General features: G+C 45.5%; 1 protein-coding gene across 2 annotated transcripts in view; it reads right to left on the bottom strand.

Annotated features, from left to right (window-relative positions):
* Window positions 1–1,614: 1,614 nt before the first annotated feature.
* Window positions 1,615–22,952, bottom strand: part of tiprl (TIP41, TOR signaling pathway regulator-like (S. cerevisiae)) — a 32,411-nt gene continuing 11,073 nt past the window's right edge. For both annotated transcript variants that reach the window (XM_056285066.1, XM_056285067.1), the window contains exons 3-8: window positions 11,532–11,711; window positions 11,154–11,253; window positions 10,455–10,586; window positions 9,307–9,402; window positions 9,071–9,133; window positions 1,615–2,292 (exon numbers count right to left, since the gene is read on the bottom strand). In XM_056285066.1, the coding sequence (XP_056141041.1) occupies window positions 2,164–2,292; window positions 9,071–9,133; window positions 9,307–9,402; window positions 10,455–10,586; window positions 11,154–11,253; window positions 11,532–11,711 (700 nt within the window). In that variant the 3' untranslated portion in view covers window positions 1,615–2,163. The remainder of the gene's footprint in view (window positions 2,293–9,070; window positions 9,134–9,306; window positions 9,403–10,454; window positions 10,587–11,153; window positions 11,254–11,531; window positions 11,712–22,952) is intronic.

Here is a 22,952-nt window from a genome sequence, read left to right as displayed (position 1 = left end):
CTGGGAGAGCTGGTGCTGGATCGGCTGCGAGAGCTTGGTCTGCTGCGTCCTGTGGGCCCAAGGACCACTGCCCTACCTGGAGTTGTGCCCCAAGAGGTAACACCGAGGGCGGTCTGACAGGACACGGAAGCAGGGCAGGCTAAGCTAACTGCTAGCCTGTGCAGACCAGCAGTTCCGATAACACCGAGGGCGGTCTGACAGGACACGGAAGCAGGGCAGGCTAAGCTAACTGCTAGCCTGTGCAGACCAGCAGTTCCGATAACACCGAAGACGGTTTGGCGCCTCACCGGGCGTTGACTGTGGTGTTTTTGATGTTGTCGTGAGGAGTGCGGGTAGGTGTGTCAAGGGTGTCTGGCTGGGAGAGCTGGTGCTGGATCGGCTGGGAGAGCTTGGTCTGCTTCGTCTGGTCGGCCCAGGGACCCGGCCCTGCCCGGAGCTGCGCCCAAGGAGGAAACACCGGGGGCAGTCTGACAGGAAGCGGAAGCGGGTCGGGCTAAGCTAACTGCTCGCCCATGCAGACCGGCAGTTCCGACAGTCATCCCGGCTTGCGTCCATTCCCTTGGACAGTGATTTTGTTTGGTTTGGATATGTGGGTTCGTTTGGATATATGAGTTCTTGTAGTTTTTGAATGTCTTTTTGTCTTAGTGTTGTACTGCCGTGGACTGGGGGAAACGACATTTTGTCTCATTTCATGTGTGCAAGTGCATGAAATGAACAAAGTGTTCCCAATTCCTGATTCTTATTCTCATTGAGTTTCATTCAGTTTTATTGATTTGTAATACTGTCCTGAAAACTGCTCGAGGAAAAAACATTATTAGTTGTTTTGGACACTGTTCTCACTCCACAAATTACTCACGATAAGAATTCTGTAAAATATTGAGTGAATAAGGGATGAAACGTCGCTCCCACGTTGTGTCCAGATGAACTGATACAACTTTCTGGGACAATAAAGCTGTATTCACACAAGCTCTAACATTTCTTAATCATTGAAAAAAATGTCCAACCCTCCCCTGTGGTCATGAGCTTTGGGTAGTGACTGAAAGGGTGAGATCACGGATACAAGTGGCTGAAATGAGTTTCCTCCGTAGGGTGTCTGGGCTCAGCCTTAGAGATAGGGTGAGGAGCTCGGACATCAGGAGGGAGCTCGGAGTAGAGTCGCTGCTGCTTCACGTTGAAAAGGAGCCAGTTGAGGTGGTTTGGGCATCTGATGAGGATGCCTCCTGGGCGCCTTCCTTTGGAGGTTTACCGGGCACGTCCAACTGGGAGGAGACCCCGGGGTAGACCCAGAACTTGCTGGAGGGACTACATGTCCAATCTGGCCTGGGAAAGCCTTGGGACCCCCCAGGAGGAGCTGGAGGGCATTGCTGGGGAGAGGGGCGTCTGGAGTGCCCTACTTAGCTTGCTGCCACCGCGACCCGACCCCGGAGAAGCGGCTGAAGATGAATGAATAAAAAAATATCTTGTTCTTTTTTGAGCCTCCGTACAGAATTTATTTGGCCACTTTTTTGTTTTTTTTACATATATTTTTACATATATTTTTTGCAGTGTTGAAGTTGCATGAAAAACCTTTTTTTTTTCCAGCTTTCACAACAAGTAATTCAAAATACAGGGCTGTTTGACTTCAGGATATTTAATTCTACAAATGGTGAAAAAAAATAACAACCAATTGAAAACATTTAAAAACCCCATGGTAGCAGTCACACACTTGATAGCCTTACACCAATCGCATCAATCAGTTCAACTGCAACAAAATGTGTTTCACGCAAATAAGTCAAAGCCAGCCGAAAGATGAAAGACTGTATTGGAGCAAATATGTTGCAACTTTTTAAACCATGTCGTCCGATGGAGGCTCTCTAGGATGTCCTGGTTCATCTAGCAGCACTGTCAACATAGCTTGAAGTAAATACACAATTTTTAACCTTAAAATAGAAAACACACAAAAGTTCCAAAACTGCAAGCTGCAACATCCGTCATGGAGTGGTCTAAACCAAAGCAACACGTGAGGTCACTAAAGGATACCTAAACTTCTCGTTGGCAACTGAGCGGATCCAAGGGTGAGCATACATACGGTATTAATCTTATGCGATCTGAAGAAACGAATGTGTCGGGAGATGGCCGTGACCCTCCTCACCGTGGGATGCTGTGGAGCTTATTGCATGCGTTTCACAGGAGGGCTTCGTTAGCAGCTGACTGGTGGTCCGTCACGGGAAGCTCCAGCTTCTCGCACTCGGTCAGCTTCAGGGTCAAATGTGGGGCGATTTCATTGGGGTCGGTGTACTGAGCAGCAACATTCTGTGGAAAAATGTCCAAAATTCATCAGATTGATGTTCTCTTCTGTCACAATGTTCAGCCTACTTAACACAGACAGTCAATGTCTGGGTAACACTTTATAGTGCTACACATTAGAAACCATCTGTTGACCGTAAATAGATAGCTTAAGGCATCCGGGTAGTGTAGCGGTCTATTACGTTGCCTACCAACACGGGGATCTCCGGTTCGAATCCCCGTGTTACCTCGGGCTTGGTCGGGCGTCCCTACAGACACAACTGGCCGTGTCTGTGGGTGGGAAGCTGGGTGTGGGTACGTGCCCTGGTTGCTGCACTAGCGCCTCCTCTGGTTGGTCAGGGGGGAGGGGGAATAGTGTGATCCTCCCCCCACGTGCTACATCCCCCTGGTGAAACTCCTCACTGTCAGGTGAAAAGAAGCGGCTGGTGACTCCACATGTATCGGAGGAGGCATGTGGTAGTCTGCAGCCCTCCCCTGGATCAGCAGAGGAAGGTGGAGCAGAGACCGGGACGGCTCGGAAGAGTGGGGTAATTGGCCGAGTACAATTCGGAGAAAAGCTTATCGGGACAACAGCAGCTGACTCTCTTCAAGTGTGAACGTGCCAAGCCGGGAGCAGGAGCTGAGGGCCCAAATGCAGAGAGCGGAGACAGACTGAGCTAGAACTAGGTTTTACTGACATAAACAAACTCACAACACGGGAACGTAGATTCAGGCAGTAACTACAGACCAGACGTGATGCCGCCGGCTACCAAAAGTCAATACGTATGTGTGTGACGATCCGACAAAGCACTGGGGCAACCAGGGGAAATTATAACTTACTGGAGAGCCAATCAGGGGACCAGCTGAGCAGGGCAGGGCAGGAACAGGCATCGCAAGCCAAATAAGGGGCTGGGGATCAGGTGAGTACAGCAGGGGCAATCAGGTAAAGGGGGCAATCAGGGTTACTCAGGTAAATGGGGTGCAGCCTTGATGGCCCAGACCACCAACCATGACAGAACAATCAGACCCAATGTGTACCATGGTAAACGGAAAAATACAGGATGTAAGATATTTTACATGCTATTTTATTCCAAGTAGAGAAAAAGGTAAAACATGCCATATTTCAAACGGAACAACTGTATTTAAATCTGATAAAGTACTTCCCAACTCTTCCTCCCATGGCCTTGTTTAGTGATGGAAGTGATGGGGAGGCGAGTCTTTGAATGTTATCCCATAATACAGAGCCCAGACCCTGCCAGACGCTGCCAGTAGGGGCGCAACAATTAATCAGCGTAGTCGACAAAAGTAGTTGCCAACGAATTTAACTGTCGATAATTCGTCGCTTACGTCATCGCGCGTGTATGTCCCGCTGTGGAACTGAACTACACATCGGTTCACCGGAGCTGGAGATGGAGGTCGCTAAGGAGTGAGGCATCTCGCTTCCTTCCCAACGCTCTGAGAGTTGCACATGCGCAAAAGCGACTGGGAACGGAAGCGGAAGCGACAAGACGGGTTAACAAAACAGCAAAATGGCGGCGGCCGATGCAACACCATCGCTATTGTTTTGTACAATTCATTATCTGGCTAGTCGATTAATCGCTTCATTAATCGATGACTAGTCGACTATCAAAATAGTCGTTAGTTGCAGCACTACCTGCCAGACCCTTGCCAGACCCTTGCCAGACCCTGCCACCTGGGCCCCCGTTCAAGCTCTCATCTCTCCTGGCACCGAGGGGTTGTTAGAGGTGACTACGTAGTATGTGTAGATATCTACAGTAACCTGACAGGGGAATATCAGAGTCCTTCTTTTACTGCTCAAAAAAAGACATTTCATTAGCGGGCCGCATTAATATCGTTAAAATGACAGTCTTACCCAGATTTCTCTATCTTTTTCAAATGATTCCCATATTCATACCCAAGACAACTTTTCAACAATTAGATTAATTTCATCATTCATCTGGAACAATTCAAACCCCAGGATGAAGAAAATATACTTGGAGGTCCCTAAGGAGACAGGGGGGTTAGGCTGGCCTTGACTTTATTTGTTACTACTGGGCTGCGAACATTGTAAAACTTTTCCGTTGGGCATTTACATATGAGAATAAGCCGGGCACAGACTGGGCTCACACGGAGCTCTTATCCAGTCCTTTACCGATATTCACCTCTCCACTACCACATAATCCCAACATACAAATAACAAACCCGGTGGTTAAAGCTTCACTTAGGATACGGCTCCAGTTTAGGAGGCATTCTGGATTAAAGCATGCTAGCGAGCTTTTTCCAGTGGCAAATAATCAACTCTTCTCGTCACCTGTGTTAGATAAGGCATTTCAACACTGGCATAGACATGGACTGGTGTTTTTCTGTGATCTATTTAAAGACGAAACATTCACCTCATTTGAAACACTTACCAAAGACCATAACGTACACAGATCCCATTTTTTTAGATACCTTCAAATCCGTAGTTTTGCCAAGAAAGTGTTTCCCTCATTTCCGTATCTGCCACCCTGGAGCCAATTAGATGTTATTCTAGAGAAGGATCCCTTTGGGAAGAGACGGGTCTCTATAATTTACACACTGATACAGGGATTGAAACAGATATCCTGGGACAAAACAGAAACTGCATGGGAGAGAGATTTGGGTGTAGAGCTTTCTGAAGAGGCGTGGCGGGACAGCTTAACTCGTATACACACTTCCTCATTGTGTATATGACATGGGTTAATTCAGTTTAAGGTGCTTCACCGTCTTCACTACTCAGGAGACAAGCTGGCCAGAATCTTTCCCACCACAGACCCTGGGTGTCCGAGGTGCAGCCATAGTCCAGCCTCGGTGGGACACTTGTTCTGGGCATGCCCCTCCCTCAACACTTATTGGGGACAGATATTTAATGTATTCTCACATATCTGTAAACAGACCATAAACCCCATCTTTGGCATACCACCCCCTAACTGTAAGGTCACAACTTTGCAGGCAAATGCTCTTAGCATTGCTTCATTGCTAGCTCGCAGACTTATTCTGTTTAACTGGACGTTGAATAAAGCGCCATCATTTTTGCAGTGGTTGAGGAAGGTGCTGTCCTTTCTACCTTTAGAAAAGCCCCGATATAAAATATCTAAAACCCGCAAAAACTTTACATTGACCTGGAGTCCTTTCATAGACTTTATTGAAGGTTTTCCCTTTTATTGAATGTACTTTTTTTTACCTGGTTGTAACGACAATACTTATAGATATATGTGTACAACTTTATATCGTCTTCAAAAACACGGTTATTATGTGGAATTGGAATAAGAAATCCCTGCATAGTCCTTTTTTTCCCCTTAAGCCTTGGGAGGGGGGGAGGGGGGATTCCTACATGTGTGTCCAAAAAACTTGAAAACTGGAAAATAAAGAAAAAGGAAAGTGCCCATCCTTAAAAAGGTCCTTTACACACTTGATCCTCTCCTACGCCATTACTGACAAAACGTCTGTGAGAGATGCAGCAAAACTGGCGTTTGTCAGAACAGAGGAAGTGTACGAGCTTGTTTAAGTGTAAAAAGGATTCTCAACTGGGACCATATCCTTACAGAACCCTGAGTAGCCGGGTTACTGGTCCAACAGCGTCTACTTAAGGGTAGTGTGGCACAAACGAAAGAGCAAAGCAACACTGGATTATGACAACAGATCATCCAAAAATGTATTACTGCTGGTTTATTTTTTGGTTAAGAAATCCGGTAACACTTTAGTATGGGGAACATAAAAAAACTTAATTACTAGTGAATTAGTAATGATCAAGATGTCACTTTAGTATGGGGAACATATTCTAAGTAACAACAACTTAATTACTAGTGAATTAGTAATGATCAAGATGTCACTTTAGTATGGGGAACATATTCTAAGTAACAACAACTTAATTTAGAGTAATTTAACACTATGAACACTTGTAGTTTTGTGTGTTGTTATGTAAGAACAGACCATATTCATTAAGTGTTAGTAAGGGAGAATAACTCTTCTTGTGGTACTACCACCTTATAAAGGCCATACTAAGCAAAGCATATTGAGATGGTACTACTAATAAGCAATACTTCTGAGGTTATAGAGGGAAAACTCATAGTTAATGGCTTACTGGTTGTATAATAAGGCCATGCAGAATAAGGCATTAATGAGTACGTAATAATGACCAATTAAGAGCCAATAGATTGCTAATTTGCATGCTAATAAGCACCTAATTAATGGTGACTACGTTCCCCATACTAAAGTGTTACCAGAAATTCATGAAACGAGTTATTAATAAGTTATTAATATTGCTTTATAATTAATTTAACATGCCATTAACAACTTAAAAACAGCAGTACAAATTAGTAATTCATTGTTAACGATGTGTTTAAAAAGTATCAAAAAACAGGTTACGTAATTAAGTCATGTCTATAAATGCTTTATTATGAGGGACTGATATTTTCCATGTCTACTCATGAACACGCATTGCAGAATACTCGGCACCGCTGGACTGGCGCGTGTCACCGCTCACGGGAGCTCCCAACACAGATTTCACAAGTTCAACTTCTTCCAAAACCGTGCAGCCTAAAACTTTCAAGCCGTACCACAGAAACTAAAGATGAACTTCAACGTGTTTTGCTACTCCCGCTTTGATTCATACAGGAACTTCAAAGTGTTTTAATTACAGCGTTTCCAGCTCCGGGTGTGATCGAACCACCGTCACGCCTGTAGAAATCCTCACGCCAAGAAGGGTGCTGAGGGAGGAGCAGTGGAGCTGCTTGCTGTTGGGGTGGTTGGCTGGACTATGTCATGACGACTCCTGTGGCACGACAGAAAGCTTTGTACGGGAGACTGGGGGAGGAGGTAAGGCCGGCCACACACTGGAAGATAACTGGCCTGATTTTAGACCCAATTGGCTCCTCCTGAGAATCAGAGGAGCTGCTCAGAACCGACCATCTCCCCAGATGATCTCGTAGTGTGAGGTGCGACAGCTTCAATCTGTTTCTTTCTTTTTTAGGAACCCCCCCCCCTTTTCCTCCCGATTGGATCCACCCAATTACCCCACTCTTCTGAGCCTTCCCGGTCGCTGCTCCACCCACCTGTGCTGATCCGGGGAGGACTGCTGACTACCACATGCCTCCTCCAATACATGTGGTGTCACCAGCTGCTTCTTTTCACCTGACAGTGAGGAGTTTCGCCAGGGGGACGTAGCGCGTGGGAGGATCACGCTATTCCCCCCAGTTCCCCCTCCCCCTTGAACAGGCGCCCCGACTGACCAGACGAGGCGCTAGTGCAGCAACCAGGACACATACCCACATCCGGCTTCCCACCTGCAGACATGGCCAGTTGTGCCTGTAGGGATGCCCGACCAAGCCCGAGGTAACACGGGGATTCAAACCGGAATCCCCTAGATGGTAGGCAACAGAACAGACCGCTACGCCACCCGGATGCCTACAGGTCTTTAACCTCCCGGTCTACTCACAAGCCAGTTGGGGCTGCCCCAGTAACATCCAACCTATTTGATATTCCGTGTAGCCTGAGGGGAACAGCGACAGACTCTCGAGCAGAAACGCACAACAGCGAATGAGAACAAAGCCGAGTGGCAGGCAGAAATTTTAGACCTCCAAACAACAACACTTTTTAACTGTTTTTTCACAAGGCAATGCACACAAAACCCCAACCAATTGTGCCTGACAGTCAACCTCAATATTGGTTTCGCTCGACGATCACATTAGATCACAAGAGCTTCTCCGAGTCGTGCTGTTCTTTCATTTGTAATGGTGGTCGGCATCAGAAGTACTGCATTCCTGCTAACTTTTGGTTTAAAAACAAAAAGGTTCTGAAAGTCAGGACTTTTGAGTATATTCAGTAAATTAAAGTTAGTATTTTCATGAAATGTGTGATACTACATGTTGGCCTCATTATCTGGTGTGTGCGTTCTGATTACGCAAAGACCAAAAACCTGTGAAATATGTTCTGATGTGTGCAGTCTCTCATATTTACAATAACACTTTATTTTAGGGGGTCGGAAATGACCTTGTAATTTGCTAGTAATAAGGTGGTAGTTTTTACAGGTAATTTTACAGCTAACCCTAACCCTAACCCAAATTACAAGGGTTAGGGTTAGCTGTAAAATTACCTGTAAATTACCTGTAACCAAAGTCCTCTAGTGTGTGCCCAACCCAAGTGCAGCCTGATCGGACACTCAGTGGCAGCTGGTTCCTTTTAACTTTCAAATATTTATCCATCTCTCTGTTGGTAAGGAATGAAATTATAAGACTAAAGCCCATCAGCCACTGAAACCAAGCCCAAGACCTGCCGATTCATCTACCCATCCACCCATCCATTATCCATCCGCTTATCCTGCTCTCAGGGTCACGGGGATGCTGGAGCCTATCCCAGCAGATATTGGGCGGCAGGCGGGGAGACACCCTGGACAGGCTGCCAGGCCGTCACACAGGGCACACACACACACACACACACACATTCACACCTAGGGACAATTTAGTACCCGAGTCACCTGACCTACATGTCTTTAGACTGTGGGAGGAAACCGGAGCCCCCGGAGGAAACCCACGCAGACACAGGGAGAAAATGCAAACTCCACACAGAGGACGACCCAGGACGACCCCCAAGGTTGGACTACCCCGGGGCTCGAACCCAGGACCTTCTTGCTGTGAGGTGACCGTGTTAACCACTGTGCCGCCCCTGTTGATTCAGAAACATATAATTTTTCTTAAGCTGTCCAAAGGCTTTTGAAGCTCTACTACTACCCCAGTACTACCCCAGATTAGCATTATAGGAATGTGCAGTTGTGCGGTCAGTGGCTCACCTTGAGTTCTGCGATTTTGCTTTCCCTTGTGCTGAATTCTCGGAGCATGTACTTCTTTCCAGCCTGCAAGACAAACACGTGCATGGTTGTGGTTATTCACTACAGTAGACGTACGAACAGTGTCACCACTTTCAGCCTTCAGGAATGGGGCAATTCAGACTTACTCCCCGTGAGAGTTTAATCTCTGTACACATTAAAAAAAAACTACACCCATATGCTGCAGTAGGTCAACTTGCCTCATAATAGAGTCGCGTGTCGTTTATCCTGATCAGCACGCCATCCACTCGTAGGAAGAAACGCATCAACAAGAAGAAACTGGTGGGCATCACCCTCTACAACATACACAAGGAACTCATTATGCTTCAGCACCACCCATTCATCCTCACCCTGGTCTACTAACTACACTTGTGGCGGACTGAGGCCTGGACCAGCTGGCGTGCGCCGTCTTCACAGCTCGGGCCGGCATAGCGCCCACATCCCAAATGAATATGCAGTGACAGGAGAGAGCGAGAGCCGTGGAAATAACACGCGACTGCCACCCTCTCGCAGCTGAAGACACAGCAAGACGTCTTGTTGTAGACTTTCTTCTGGATTTCTTCTGGATCCTTCGTGATTTCAGCTCTTGTGTATTTTAGTAAACAGGCTTCTGAGCCCCCAGGCACCATGTGTGTCTGTGTGTCTTTGCCAGAGTACCCCAGTTGCGGCAGTATTTTGCCACAATGCCAAGATGTTTACATTAAAAATATGTTACGGGGGTGTCTGGGTGGCGTGGTGGTCTATTCCGTTGCCTACCATCATGGGGATCGTCAGTTCGAATCCCTGTGTTACCTCCAGTTTGGTCGGACATCCCTACAGACACAATTGGCCGTGTCTGTGGTTGGGAAACCGGATGTGGGTATGTGTCCTGGTCACTGCACTAGCGCCTCCTCTGGTCGGTCGGGGCGCTTCTTCGGGGGGGGGGGGGGGCTGGAGGTACTAGTGTGATCCTGACAGTGAGGAGTTTCACCAGGGGGACGTAGCGCGTAGGAGGATCGCACTATTCCCCTCAGTTTCCCCTTCCACCGAACAGGCGCCCCGACCAACCAGAGGAGGCGCTAGTGCAGTGGCCAGGACACATACCCACATCCGACTTCCCACCCACAGACACGGCCAACTGTGTCTGTAGGGACACCCGACCAAGCCGGAGGCAACACGGGGATTCGAACCGGAGATCCCCATGTTGGTGGGCAATGGAATAGACCGCCACACCACCCGAATGCCCTTATTCCAGATATTAAAGGATAAACAGCTGTTATCACAGTAAAGTTAGGATGTGATTCAGATATTTTGACATTATTAATTGCATACTTTAACATCATGGGAGATGAAGTAAAGGAGCACTAACAATTTTTACACTGATCATTGAAACGCCGTGGTCATGAAGCTCGTCCTCGAACAGCAGCACCTCGTCAAAGAACATGATCTGCTCCCTGGCCTTCAGCTTCTCCATGTTTATTCGCTCCGATGTCTCGACCACCTTCAGGAAACACATTTTGCATTTCTTAAAAAGACACGTTTTCATGTTCAAACAGAGTAGGCTAGCACGGCCATCATGCATGCAGGACATTTTACACACCAGGATACTGCCTGTAGGTTCAAACAGAGTAGGCTAGCACGGCCATCATGCATGTAGGACGTTTTACATGCCAGGATACTGCATATAGGTTCAAACAGTAGGCTAGCACGGCCATCATGCATGCAGGACATTTTACACACCAGGATACTGCCTGTAGGTTCAAACAGAGTAGGCTAGCATGGCCATCACGCATGTAGGTCGTTTTACATGCCAGGATACTGCATGTAGGTTCAAACAGAGTAGGCTAGCATGGCCATCATGCGTGCAGGACGTTTTACACACCAGGATACTGCATGTAGGTTCAAACAGAGTAGGCTAGCACGGCCATCACACATGTAGGACGTTTTACATGCCAGGATACTGCATGTAGGTTCAAACAGAGTAGGCTGGCATGGCCATCACGCATGTAGGTCGTTTTACATGCCAGGATACTTTAGGTGAACGAATTCATCAGAGAAAGTTACCAACCCTCATCTGGATATCTCCTCCTAACAAGGTGCCCTTATAGTCGGTGGTATATGTCCAGTCATAGCGCTTCCCGACCTCTTTGGTATGTTCTGAGTCGACCCTGTGACAGCAGCACAGAGATACTGGTCATGTGACTGAAAAGGTTTTCAAGAATAGAAAAAGTTCTTTATTTCTTCAAGGACCAGATTTTCTTTTTTTCAAGTCTTATCTAAACACATGTTTTTCATTAATTCATAGAGTGGGATTACAGTTTTACTACAACTGGAAGTTCTTTGCTACGTCTCTGTTTATGTCAGTGCTACGGCAGTTACTCAAGAGATAATATGCAAGAAAGGAACCACAGCGTATCTGAACAACATATACTGACGATGGTCTTGCCTGCTCTCCTGCCACTCCTGCGCGCAGGCCACCTTCACAGAGTCCTCCATGTTGTTGACTCTCCTGAGGGCGTCAACCGCGTTGAACTCAATGCCGTAGCCATCTGTGTGCTGGATGCGCAGGACGTTGTCCCCGAACAGCATCTCTGGTAGGGAGGGCATGTTCATCTCCTCTGCCAACCTGAAGAGCAAACACCTCAACTGAATCCTGCACAGCTTCTTACTCCTGACAGTGTCTGAAAACCTTACAATTCTTTTTTTATATATAAAACACACAGATACTCCATGCTGCTCAGTTTGAAAAGGTTCTTCAGAGCAGCAGCAGGACAACTCATCTTACAAGTTTTTTTTCTTCTCCAAACAACGGGGCTTTCACACTGAGCGTGGTGTGTAATGCGCGTGTCACGGCACAACTCATCATGCCGCTAACCTGCTGTTGAAAGAACACGCAAACGGGCCAGGTTCTCAAGGAATAATCCAGTCACGTGACTTACAAAACCCATCATTAGCTTACAAAGCCCAATTCCAATGAAGTTGGGACGTTGTGTAAAATGTAAATAAAAACAGAATACAATGATTTGCAAATCCTTTTCCACCTATATTCAATTGAATACACTACAAAGACAAGATATTTAATGTTCAAACTGATAAACTTTATTGTTTTTTGCAAATATTCACTCATTTTGAATTTGATGCCTGCAACACGTTCCAAAGAAGCTAGGACAGGGGCATGTTCACCACTGTGTTACATCACCTTTCCTTTTAACAACACTCAATAAGCGTTTGGGAACTGAGGACACTAATTGTTGAAGCTTTGTAAGTGGAATTCTTTCCCATTCTTGCTTGATGTACGACTTCAGTTGCTCAACAGTCCGGGGTCTCCGTTGTCGTATTTTGCGCTTCATAATGCGCCACACATTTTCAATGGGAGACAGGTCTGGACTGCAGGCAGGCCAGTCCAGTACCCGCACTCTTTTACTACGAAGCCCCGCTGTTGTAACACGTGCAGAATGTGGCTTGGCATTGTCTTGCTGAAATAAGCAGGGACGTCCCTGAAAAAGACGTCGCTTGGATGGCAGCATATGTTGCTCCAAAACCTGTATGTACCTTTCAGCATTAATGGTGCCTTCACAGATGTGCAAGTTACCCATGATGCCATGGGCACTAACACACCCCCATACCATCACAGATGCTGGCTTTTGAACTTTGCGCTGATAACAATCTGGATGGTCCTTTTCCTCTTTAGTCCGGAGGACACGACGTCCATGATTTCCAAAAACAATGTGAAATGTGGACTCGTCAGACCACAGCACACTTGTCCACTTTGCGTCAGTCCATCTCAGATGAGCTCGGGCCCAGAGAAGCCGGCAGCGTTTCTGGGTGGTGTTGATATATGGCTTTGGCTTTGCATGGTAGAGTTTTAACTTGCACTTGTAGACGTAGCGACGAACTGTGTTAACTGACGATGGTTTTCCCAAGTGTTCCTGAGCCCACGTGGTCATATCCTTTACAGAATGATTAATGCACTGCCGCCTGAAGGATCAAAGGTCACGGGCATTCAATGTTGGTTTTCGGCCTTGCCGCTTACGTGCAAAGATTTTTCTGGATCTTTTGATGATATTATGGACTGTAGATGATGGAGGATCATGCTATTCTCCCCAGTTCCCCCTCCTCCCTGAACATGTGCCCTGACCGACCAGAGGAGGCACTAGTGCAGCGACCTGGACACATACTCACATCCGGCTTCCCACCCGCAGACATGGCCCATTGTGTCTGTAGGGACGCTTGACCAAGCCAGAGGTAACACGGGGATTCGAACCGCCGATCCCCATGTTGGTAGGCAACGGAATAGACCACCACACTACCTGGACACCCTTATGTTTTTATGTGAGACTAGCAACATTCATTTCATTTTAATGAATCTTAACTTATGATCACCTTGTAGAAGCAAATAAAACTAGAGCTGCAGGCAGCTATGACGGGGTCCACACACCTGACGCTGTCCTCAATTTTCTGAGCAACCCACTCACGCACTGCAAAACTTGAGATGACCACAGAATAGGGTTTGCGACTGGAATGACAAAAATCTTGGGCTAACTTTTAGTCACACAAAGCTAGGTCCACACTAGGCAATGTTCCCAAAGACTTTCAGCCCTAGCCTTCACTTGAGTCATCATAACAACTTTTAGGACAGTGACCACGCACTCCCATGACTGGAAGTCAAGTAGTGTGACACCACCAAGTACTCAGTTTTAGCATTCTTCACAGCCTCTGAGACTTTTGAGACAAAATCAAACCTGTTTGATTTCCTCGCTGGCCTCAGGAACGAGCTCTCAATAACCAATAAGCTCTTTGGTGGAGGTGAAATGACCTGTTAAAGTCACAAGTCTTTCCTCTTGATAAAAACATTGCATAATGAGAAGCAAAGTGGGTTCCTAAAATGGGACTCTAAACAAGTATAAATGGATCTTCTTTTTCTTTTTTTCTTTTTTTTTGGGTAGATACAAACAGCAACACACGCTGCAGCAATGGCGACATTGACCATTTACCATTTCCTTGCTTGTTCACCACTGTTTGGTTTTGCACTTTCCTGCAGTATTCCTTTCTTATTCTGGTGTGCTGCACATTAAACGGCTACCTAAAACTGCACATGAGGAGGCTTGGATTCATTCTGAAGCCTCTTACACAAGGATCAAACAACACGAATCCAGCCTGATTTTGATGTGATTTTGTCATTGCCGAAAAATGTCCAGTGTTGGGCCCGAATATGGGAACAATGGACAGGGGTCTTTACCCTATGTAGTGTGGCATAATCAAAGAATGGCGATGTGGCGCCTGCAACTCCCCACAACACCCTGACAGAATGTCTAGCATGTTTAAATTTTTTCTATTTTCCCTCCTAGTCTGACAACTCCTCCGATGTTTTCCTTGACATAGGCCAATAGGACTACAGCGTGCTCTCTGGTGTACATATGTAAACATGGCAAAGAGTAAGAGGGACGCTGCTGCCAGGTGGAATGATGAAACCAAGGAAAGGTTCATTGAGCAGTGGCAACAATACCCCTACCTTTTTTACATCTCCTCGAGGGAGGACCATGAGTCTAAAAAGATGGGTTAAATGTTGGCAAGAAATCAATCAATCAATCAAGTTACACTTCAGTAACCCGACGAGTAGCTGGTTTTTTCTTTCTTTTATTTTTCTTTTTGGAACACAAGACCGCCAGCATCACACATAGCGCTTCTGTAGCCATGATTGATAATTTCTTGACCCTCCTCCCCGATGACCTGTGAACTCACGCAAGATCGTGAAAGGCAGCATATGATGATTGGTCGGGGTCATACTTGTAGTCCCCAGGCCAAGATGCAGCAAGGATTTATGGCACTATGATTGTCTAATCGGACATGGCGACTATTGTGAAAGACAAAAATATCATGTAGTCTGATCCCAGCTTTAGAGAGTCTTGTAATGTGTCATCCCCAGCGATCTCAAGTTGTTTAATGTGACACCCTCTAGGACAGAAAGACCAGCAAGTTGCAGTCTTTAAATGTGACATGTTCTCCAACTACAAACCCTGTTAAATTCTCTTGCCGAGTTATTATGGTACCTTAGATAGACTAAGTCTGTGCTTGGAACAAATTAATGACTGGATGTCCCAGAATTTTGGTCAATTAAATAAAGATAAAACTGAGACCAGTGTCTTTGTCCCTAGGAAAGAGAGGTTGAAAGATACTCCCCAACTTGTATCCCTGTCAACCAAGACTACAAACCAAGCAAGAAATCTGGGAACAGTTATAGACTCAGACTAAATTTTGATAGCCGTATAAAGACAGTAACAATGTCAGCATATCCATCCATCCACCCATTATCACAACTGCTTATCTTGCTCTCAGGATTGCGGGGATGCTGTCATTGTATACTATCCCACCAGTCATTGGGCGGCAGGTGGGGAGACAACCTGGACAGGCCGTCAGGCCATCACAGGGCCGACACACACACACACACACACACATTCACACCTAGGGACAATTCAGTATGGCCGATTCACCTGACCTGCATATCTTTGGACTGCACCATAGAGAGCATCCTGACCATCTGCATCTCAGTGTGGTACAGCAACTGCACCTCAGTAGACCAGAAAGCTCTGCAGCGGGTCGTCAAGGCGGCCAAGCATATCACCGGTTCCCAGCTCCCAGCCATAAAAGACATTTATCACAAACGCTGCCTTCGAAGGGGTCTCAGCATCAGCAGAGATCCCACCCACCCCAACCATGGACTGTTCTCCCCCCTGTGCTCTGGGAGGCGCTACAGGAGCCTCAGAGCCCGCACTACCAGGCTCAAAAACAGCTTCTTTCCACAAGCTGTTGCCCACCTGAACCTGGCTACCCACTGAATGTCTGTAGATATTTTAAATATTTTGTACTCCAGCTCTCTTTTAACTTATTTTTAGCTTTTGGTCTTCATGTGTGTATATCTTATAGTGTGTTTGCTGTGTTTGTCTGTGTCTGTCTTGCACTGTTTGGTGAAGCCACAGCCCTAATTTCATTTTTAACATGTGCCTGCACATTGTTTTTAATGACAATAAAATTGAATTGAATTGAATGCGGAGCACCCGGAGGAAACCCACGCAGACACAGAGAGAACATGCAAACTCCACACAGAGGATGACCCAGGACTACCCCCAAGGTTGGACTACCCTGGGGCTTGAACCCAGGACTTTCTTGCTGTGAGGCGACTGCGCTAACCACTGCACCATCATGCCACCCATATACGTATGTCCGCATAGCACCATCTTAAAAACATAGCAAGAATATGAGGATTCATATCTATAGAAGATTTGGAAAAACTTATCCATGCCTTTATTTCCAGTAGATTAGACTACTGTAATGATATTTTTCTGGTCCCTCTGAAAAAGCTATCACCAGCCTTAGCTACAATTCATACAGAATGTTACTACTAGAGTTCTGACAAGGATTAAGGAGACTGAACATAGAGCTCCAGTTCTCAGATCCCTTCACTAACTTCCAGTGACCCACAGAATTTTCTTTGGGGGGGGGGGTTCTCCCTTTGTCTCTCCAATTGTACTTGGCCATTTATCCTATTTTCCAAGCTGCTGTCCGTCCACTCTGCCAATCCGCGGAGGACTGCAGACTACCACATGCTTCCTCCGATACATGTGGAGTCACCAGCCGCTTCTTTTCACCTGACAGTGAGGAGTTCACCAGGGGGACGTAGCGCGTGGGAGGATCACGCTATGTCCCCCAGTTCCCCCTCCCCCCCGAACAGACGCCCCAATCGAACAGAGGAGGCGCTAGTGCAGTGACCAGGACACATACCCACATCCGGCTTCCCACCCACAGAGACGGCCAATTGCGTCTGCAGAGATGCCCGACCAAGCCGGAGGTAACACGGGGATTCGAACCGGAGAGTCCCGTGTTGGTAGGCAACGGAATAGACCGCTACGCTACTCGGATGCTGTGACCCACAGAATTTATTTTAAAATACTGCCCCTTGTTTATAAATCTCTTAATAGGTCAGAGTCGAAATACATCACTGACCTGCTTTTAGAGCCTTAGATTACCTGTGATGCAGTTACTCTGAAGGTGTTTCCATTGTGATCACAATTAGAACAAACTACCTGAAGAGATTAAATTTTCCCCAAGCACGAGCTAAATTCAATTCATGTGAAATTCTTTCATGTTCACCACTGCATTTCCCTAAATCTATGTTTGACAGTTATATTTTCATTATAATTTAATGTATTTTTAAAATTCTCTTATTCTTCTTTTGCTATATAAATAAACTTGCCTTGACGATGCAAGTTTATTTCCCTTGGCTCCAAATGCAGGCGGCTCACCTGACAGACAGGTAACTGCAAGTGAAACTCATGTTTCAGAAATCTGCACCAACAGCGCTGGACCTCAACATGGCTGCATTCTATCCCCCAGGCTCTTCTCCCTCTACACAAACAGCTGCACCTCTAGCCATCCTTCTGTCAAGCTGCTGAAGTTCGTGGAAGACAACAGCATGATTGGGTTTATCCCTGACGGGGATGCATTTGCCTGCAGACAGGAGGTTGGAAATTTGGCCACCTGGTGCAGCCGGAACAACTTGGAACTCAACGCCTCACAGACTACAGAAATGGCGGTTGACTACAGGAAAAGTGCAGCCCCTGTGTGATCCTAATATGCACTGTGGTGTCATTCAAATTCCTAGGCAGTGTCATCACTCAGGATCTCAAGTGGGAGAACATCAGCTCCATCTCCAAAAAGGCCCGGTAGACGACGTACTTCCAGCAGAAATTAAAGAAACTTAACCTGCCACAAAATATACTGATCCTGTTCTAAACTGGTATCAAAGAGTCCATCCTGTGCTCCTCCATCACGGTCTAGAAGTTTGCTGCAGTGACCGTCAGGGACAAGGGCAAAATGCAGCGAATTATTCGGGCTGCAGTGAAGGTGATCAGCTACGACCTCCCGTCAGTACAAGACCTGTACACCTCCAGGATGAGTAGGCACGCAGGGAAGATTATGGCAGACACATTCTACCCCAGTCATCACCTGTTTGAGGCTTTACCCTAGGGGAAAAGGCTGAGGTCTACAGTAGTCAAAACCTCACACCACAAAAAAGTTTGCTTTTGTTTGTTTTTTTTACCCACAGCAATACAGGTTGTGAACAACCCTTCCACCCACAATGAATTGTAAGTGCTTTATAATTTACTACTTCTGGAACAGCTACATGTTCTATGGCATTAGTTTGGTTCCATATCAAACTTACGCACGGACCTGTGATATCAGCGCACAGAATAGGATCCACGCACATGGACCTGTTAGGCAAGTAAGCTGAGAAGCATCCTTCTGAAGTAGTATTCTGTTTTGTATGCAAAAATGCAGTCCCACGAGCACAGAGCTGTGATGCCCTCAAACTAGATTTCCCCCTCATTTGTGAGTGGGCAACGTTCATTCATGAGTCAAGTAGATTTCTGAGGGCGGGATTGCGATAAGGAGTGGCAGATGTCTCCAGTCCTTCGACTGGTAACTTTCCATACCAGGCCTGACTCCTTGACAAGTGAATGGCTGTTTGGTTGCAGATACAGCCTCACCACGTGAAGTGGCTGGTGTACACACGGAACAGTTGCCTGCCAAAAAGATAATGCCACTGACAGTTGATTTCTGTAAAATATGTTGTTGACATCTGAACTCTAACAATCTGTCATAGCTACAGTACCAATCAAAAGTTTGGACAAACCTATTCACAGTAACGCTTTTCTTTATTTTGACTAAATTTCACCAAAGTGCGAAATGAGAACTTGTTTGGGTGGTGGGCATATCAAAATGTATATTTTTTAAACTTAGAATTATTTTGGAAAGAAATTCAGAAATAGGTAATGATTTCAAGATTTTGAAAAACAATCAGGTGTGTCCAAACTTTTGACTGGTACAGTAAGTACTTAATATGCTACAGAAGCAACGTTGCAAAAGTTTCCTACAGGTTACCATGTATTAATGAGAATGCCAAAACTAATTTTACCAAAAACCTGGCTCTGAATATTACTTCCCAGCAATAAAACTGGTAGTTACAATTAAGATGCTATCTACCTTCCTTATAATGGCTTGAAATGCTTCAATATAGTTATCAAAGGAATAAAGCAATTGTAAACAGCCTACTACCCATATTGCCAAGTCTCTCAACCCTAAATGTTAAGGCACATTTCTGTTTAGTTAAGAAATATACACTCACTGGCCACTTTATTAGGTACACCTTGCTAGTACCAGGTTGGACCCCCTTTTGCCTTCAGAACTGCCTTAATCATTCGTGGCATAGATTCAACAAGGTACTGGAAACATTCCTCAGAGAGTTTGGTCCATATTGACATGATAGCATCACGCAGTTGCTGCAGATTTGTCGGCTGCACATCCATGATGCGAATCTCCCGGTCCACCACATCCCAAAGGTGCTCTATTGGATTGAGATCTGGTGACTGTGGAGGCCATTTGAGTACAGTGAACTCATTGTCATGTTCAAGAAACCAGTCTGAGATGATTCGAGCTTTATGACATGGCGCGTTATCCTGCTGGAAGTAGCCATCAGAAGATGGGAACACTGTGGTCATAAAGGGATGGACATGGTCAGCAACAATACTCGGGTAGGCTGTGGCGTTGACACGATGCTCAATTGGTACTAAGGGGCCCAAAGTGTGCCAAGAAAATATCCCCCACACCATTACACCACCACCACCAGCCTGAACCATTGATACAAGGCAGGATGGATCCATGCTTTCATGTTGTTGACGCCAAATTCTGACCCTACCATCCGAATGTCGCAGCAGAAATCGAGACTCATCAGACCAGGCAACGTTTTTCCAATCTTCTATTGTCCAATTTTGGTGAGCCTGTGCGAATTGTAGCCTCAGTTTCCTGTTCTTAGCTGACAGGAGTGGCACCCGGTGTGGTCTTCTGCTGCTGTAGCCCATCTGCCTCAAGGTTCGACATGTTGTGCGTTCAGAGATGCTCTTCTGCATACCTCAGTTGTAATGAGTGGTTATTTGAGTTACTGTTGCCTTTCTATCAGCTCGAACCAGTCTGGCCATTCTCCTCTGACCTCCGGCATCGACAAGGCATTTTCGCCCACAGAACTGCTGCTCACTGGATATTTTCTCTTTTTCGGACCATTCTCTGTAAACCCTAGAGATGGTTGTGCGTGAAAATCCCAGTAGATCAGCAGTTTCTGAAATACTCAGACCAGCCCGTCTGGCGCCAACAACCATGCCACGTTCAAAGTCACTTAAATCACCTTTCTTCCCCATTCTGATGCTCGGTTTGAACTGCAGCAGATCGTCTTGACCATGTCTACATGCCTAAATGCATTGAGTTGCTGCCATGTGATTGGCTGATTAGAAATTTGCGTTAACGAGCAGTTGGACAGGTGTGCCTAATAAAGTGGCCGGTGAGTGTATATTTCCATTCGGAGATTAATTTTCATCTTTCCAAAACACCTAGTGCACCTTTAAAAGTGTGTATCTTGAAAGAAAATTGACCAGTCATTAACTACTCAGTACTTTCTTCTGTCATAGTGGCTCTTTGTAAATGCTTTATATACATGGCAACTATATTGAAGCATTTTGTTCCACTATAAAGAAGTGCAGACTTCATCTTCAGAGTAACTGCAGATTTGTTGCCAAGAACTAACTCTCAATATAAAGATGCTTTCCTTAAGTTACATAAGCTTTGGGGATCAAGTTATTTGCGTCAATAAAAATGATCCCAGAAATTAAAAAGACTGATGAAAAATCACTCTCATTAACTGAAATAAAAATAAGTGAGTTTTTCTAAAAGCTAAAACTAAACTGAAACTACACTATACTCCTACAAAATCAACCATATAAATACCCGTCTCAGGGTGTTACAGGTTTGAAAAACACTGGGATGTTGTGTTTACCGCCGATTCTCCAAAGAGACCCCTGCCACATATGGAATGACAATATGGTTGTGTCTAGTTTTGGTGTCATGTTTATTTGCTGGTCTGTTTTGGGTTTCTATGGATATTGTTGCAGTTTTGATGAAAGTCGAATTTGGCTACATAGAGCTTGTGGGTATTCAAATTGGCCTCACAACACAGATTTGATGAGTTTTGCACCCAGTGTAACAACCCACTTTGCGTGGTAGAAGGAGATTTAAATTTCTGGGATTAACTCCAGATGTTTTGCTTCTCTCTGTCCTCTGCAATCCATTTAGTTTTTCAAGCTTAAAAAAACAAAAAAATTTCCTGGCAACACAGCTTCTTCTTCTTATGGCTTGTTCCCTGTTTCTCAGGGGTCGGCACAGCGGATTTTACAGTTTCCATCGGTAACCTGTGAGGTCACAGCACCGATGGCAGCTGTTATTAACCCGGGCCTCAGCCAATCCCATATGGAGCCCCGACCGATCCGGTATGGTCTTGTCAATCTGCATACTGATTTGGCAAAATCTTATGTCGGATGCCCTTCCTGACACAACCACTAACCCTAATCAATGGGGGCACAGGTAAAGCGCTGCATGCCATCCCAGTATTCATGGACTTGCGCCCATGCCTGTAACCATTCCTGGCAAAACATACATATTGTATATTTTCCACTAGACAAAACATATAGCAACAATACTGCCATCAATACCAGGAGTTTCCCTCAGAAGTATAAACCTCCCTCCTCCACTCAAAGTGCGGTGTCACGGGTCATCTGGTGCAGAACTCATCAACTCTGTGTCAAAATATTGTGTATCATATGAACTCTTCTAACAGTTCATTGGATGTCCTACTGACCAGGCTCTTAAAACAGACTTTCAGAACTGTTTCCCAGTTTCCCTAAAGGATGTCTTTGACATAGTGGGGTGCAGCATCTTCTCCATTATCAACAACTCCCTGGCCACTGGTACCATTCCAACCTGTTTCAAGCACACAGTGGTCCAGCCACTCCTGAAAAAACACAACTTAGACTCTACTTAACATCATAACTACAGACATATTTCTAAACTTGCATTCCTGTCAAAGGTTCTCGAAAAAGTTATTCTCAGTCAATTGCTGCCCTACCTACACCAAAACAACATCTTGGAAAGATTTCAGTCAGGTTTTAAGGTATATCATAGCTCAGAGTCTGCCTTGCTGAAAGTGTACAATTACCTGCCTTTCTCTAGTGACTCCGGTAACTGTGCCATTCTAATTCTTCTTGACCTCGATGTGGCATTCAATACTGAGGATCATGTCATTTTAATAGACCGTCTCCAGTACTGGATTGGTGTTGATGGCACTGCCTTGAAGTGGTTAATGCTTAATACTACCTGACAGCCCATCAAGATTAGGAGCAAAAAGGCTGATTGAATTTGGGGGACTGAGCAGAATTGCCTCAGACTTATCATAATTAAATTTAAGAAAATTTTCAGACATCCAGGATTTAATGTCAGCGAGGCAAGTTGTGAGATTTGCTAGGGTGCTAGAATCTTTGAGTTTTAGTGGCATTTATAACTGAGTGTTGTCAGCATAAAAATGGTAAAACACATCATGATTTTGAATGACTTGGCCAAGGGGCAGCATGTAAAAAGAAGGGGGCCAAGAACTGAGCCTTGCGGGACACCACATTTTTACTGTTGGAAAAATGAAAAGAATAAGAATAATAGGAAAAAAATAGGCTTTGAAGCATGCTAATCTCCATTTTTCAAAGCTAGGCCTGCCCACTTCATTGGAAATATGCTTCAAGATATAGCTTTCCTCCAAGTGTCTCGGTTTACATTCAATGCTTTGGGTTTAGTTTCAATGTTTTGTTTTAAAGTTTAGGAACTTTTGGAGATCAAAATCAGATCTTTTTTTCACTTTTACTCATGTTTTTTCATCGTTTCCATTGGCAAAGTAACACTTCACAGCAGTCAGTGCAAAACTTCAGCTCATTTCAACTTG

Source organism: Lampris incognitus, chromosome 8 (assembly GCF_029633865.1).
Source record: "Lampris incognitus isolate fLamInc1 chromosome 8, fLamInc1.hap2, whole genome shotgun sequence".
Taxonomy (NCBI): Eukaryota; Metazoa; Chordata; class Actinopteri; order Lampriformes; family Lampridae; genus Lampris; species Lampris incognitus.
Note: the sequence above shows the minus strand (reverse complement) of the source record. Positions and strands in the feature narration are given on the sequence as shown.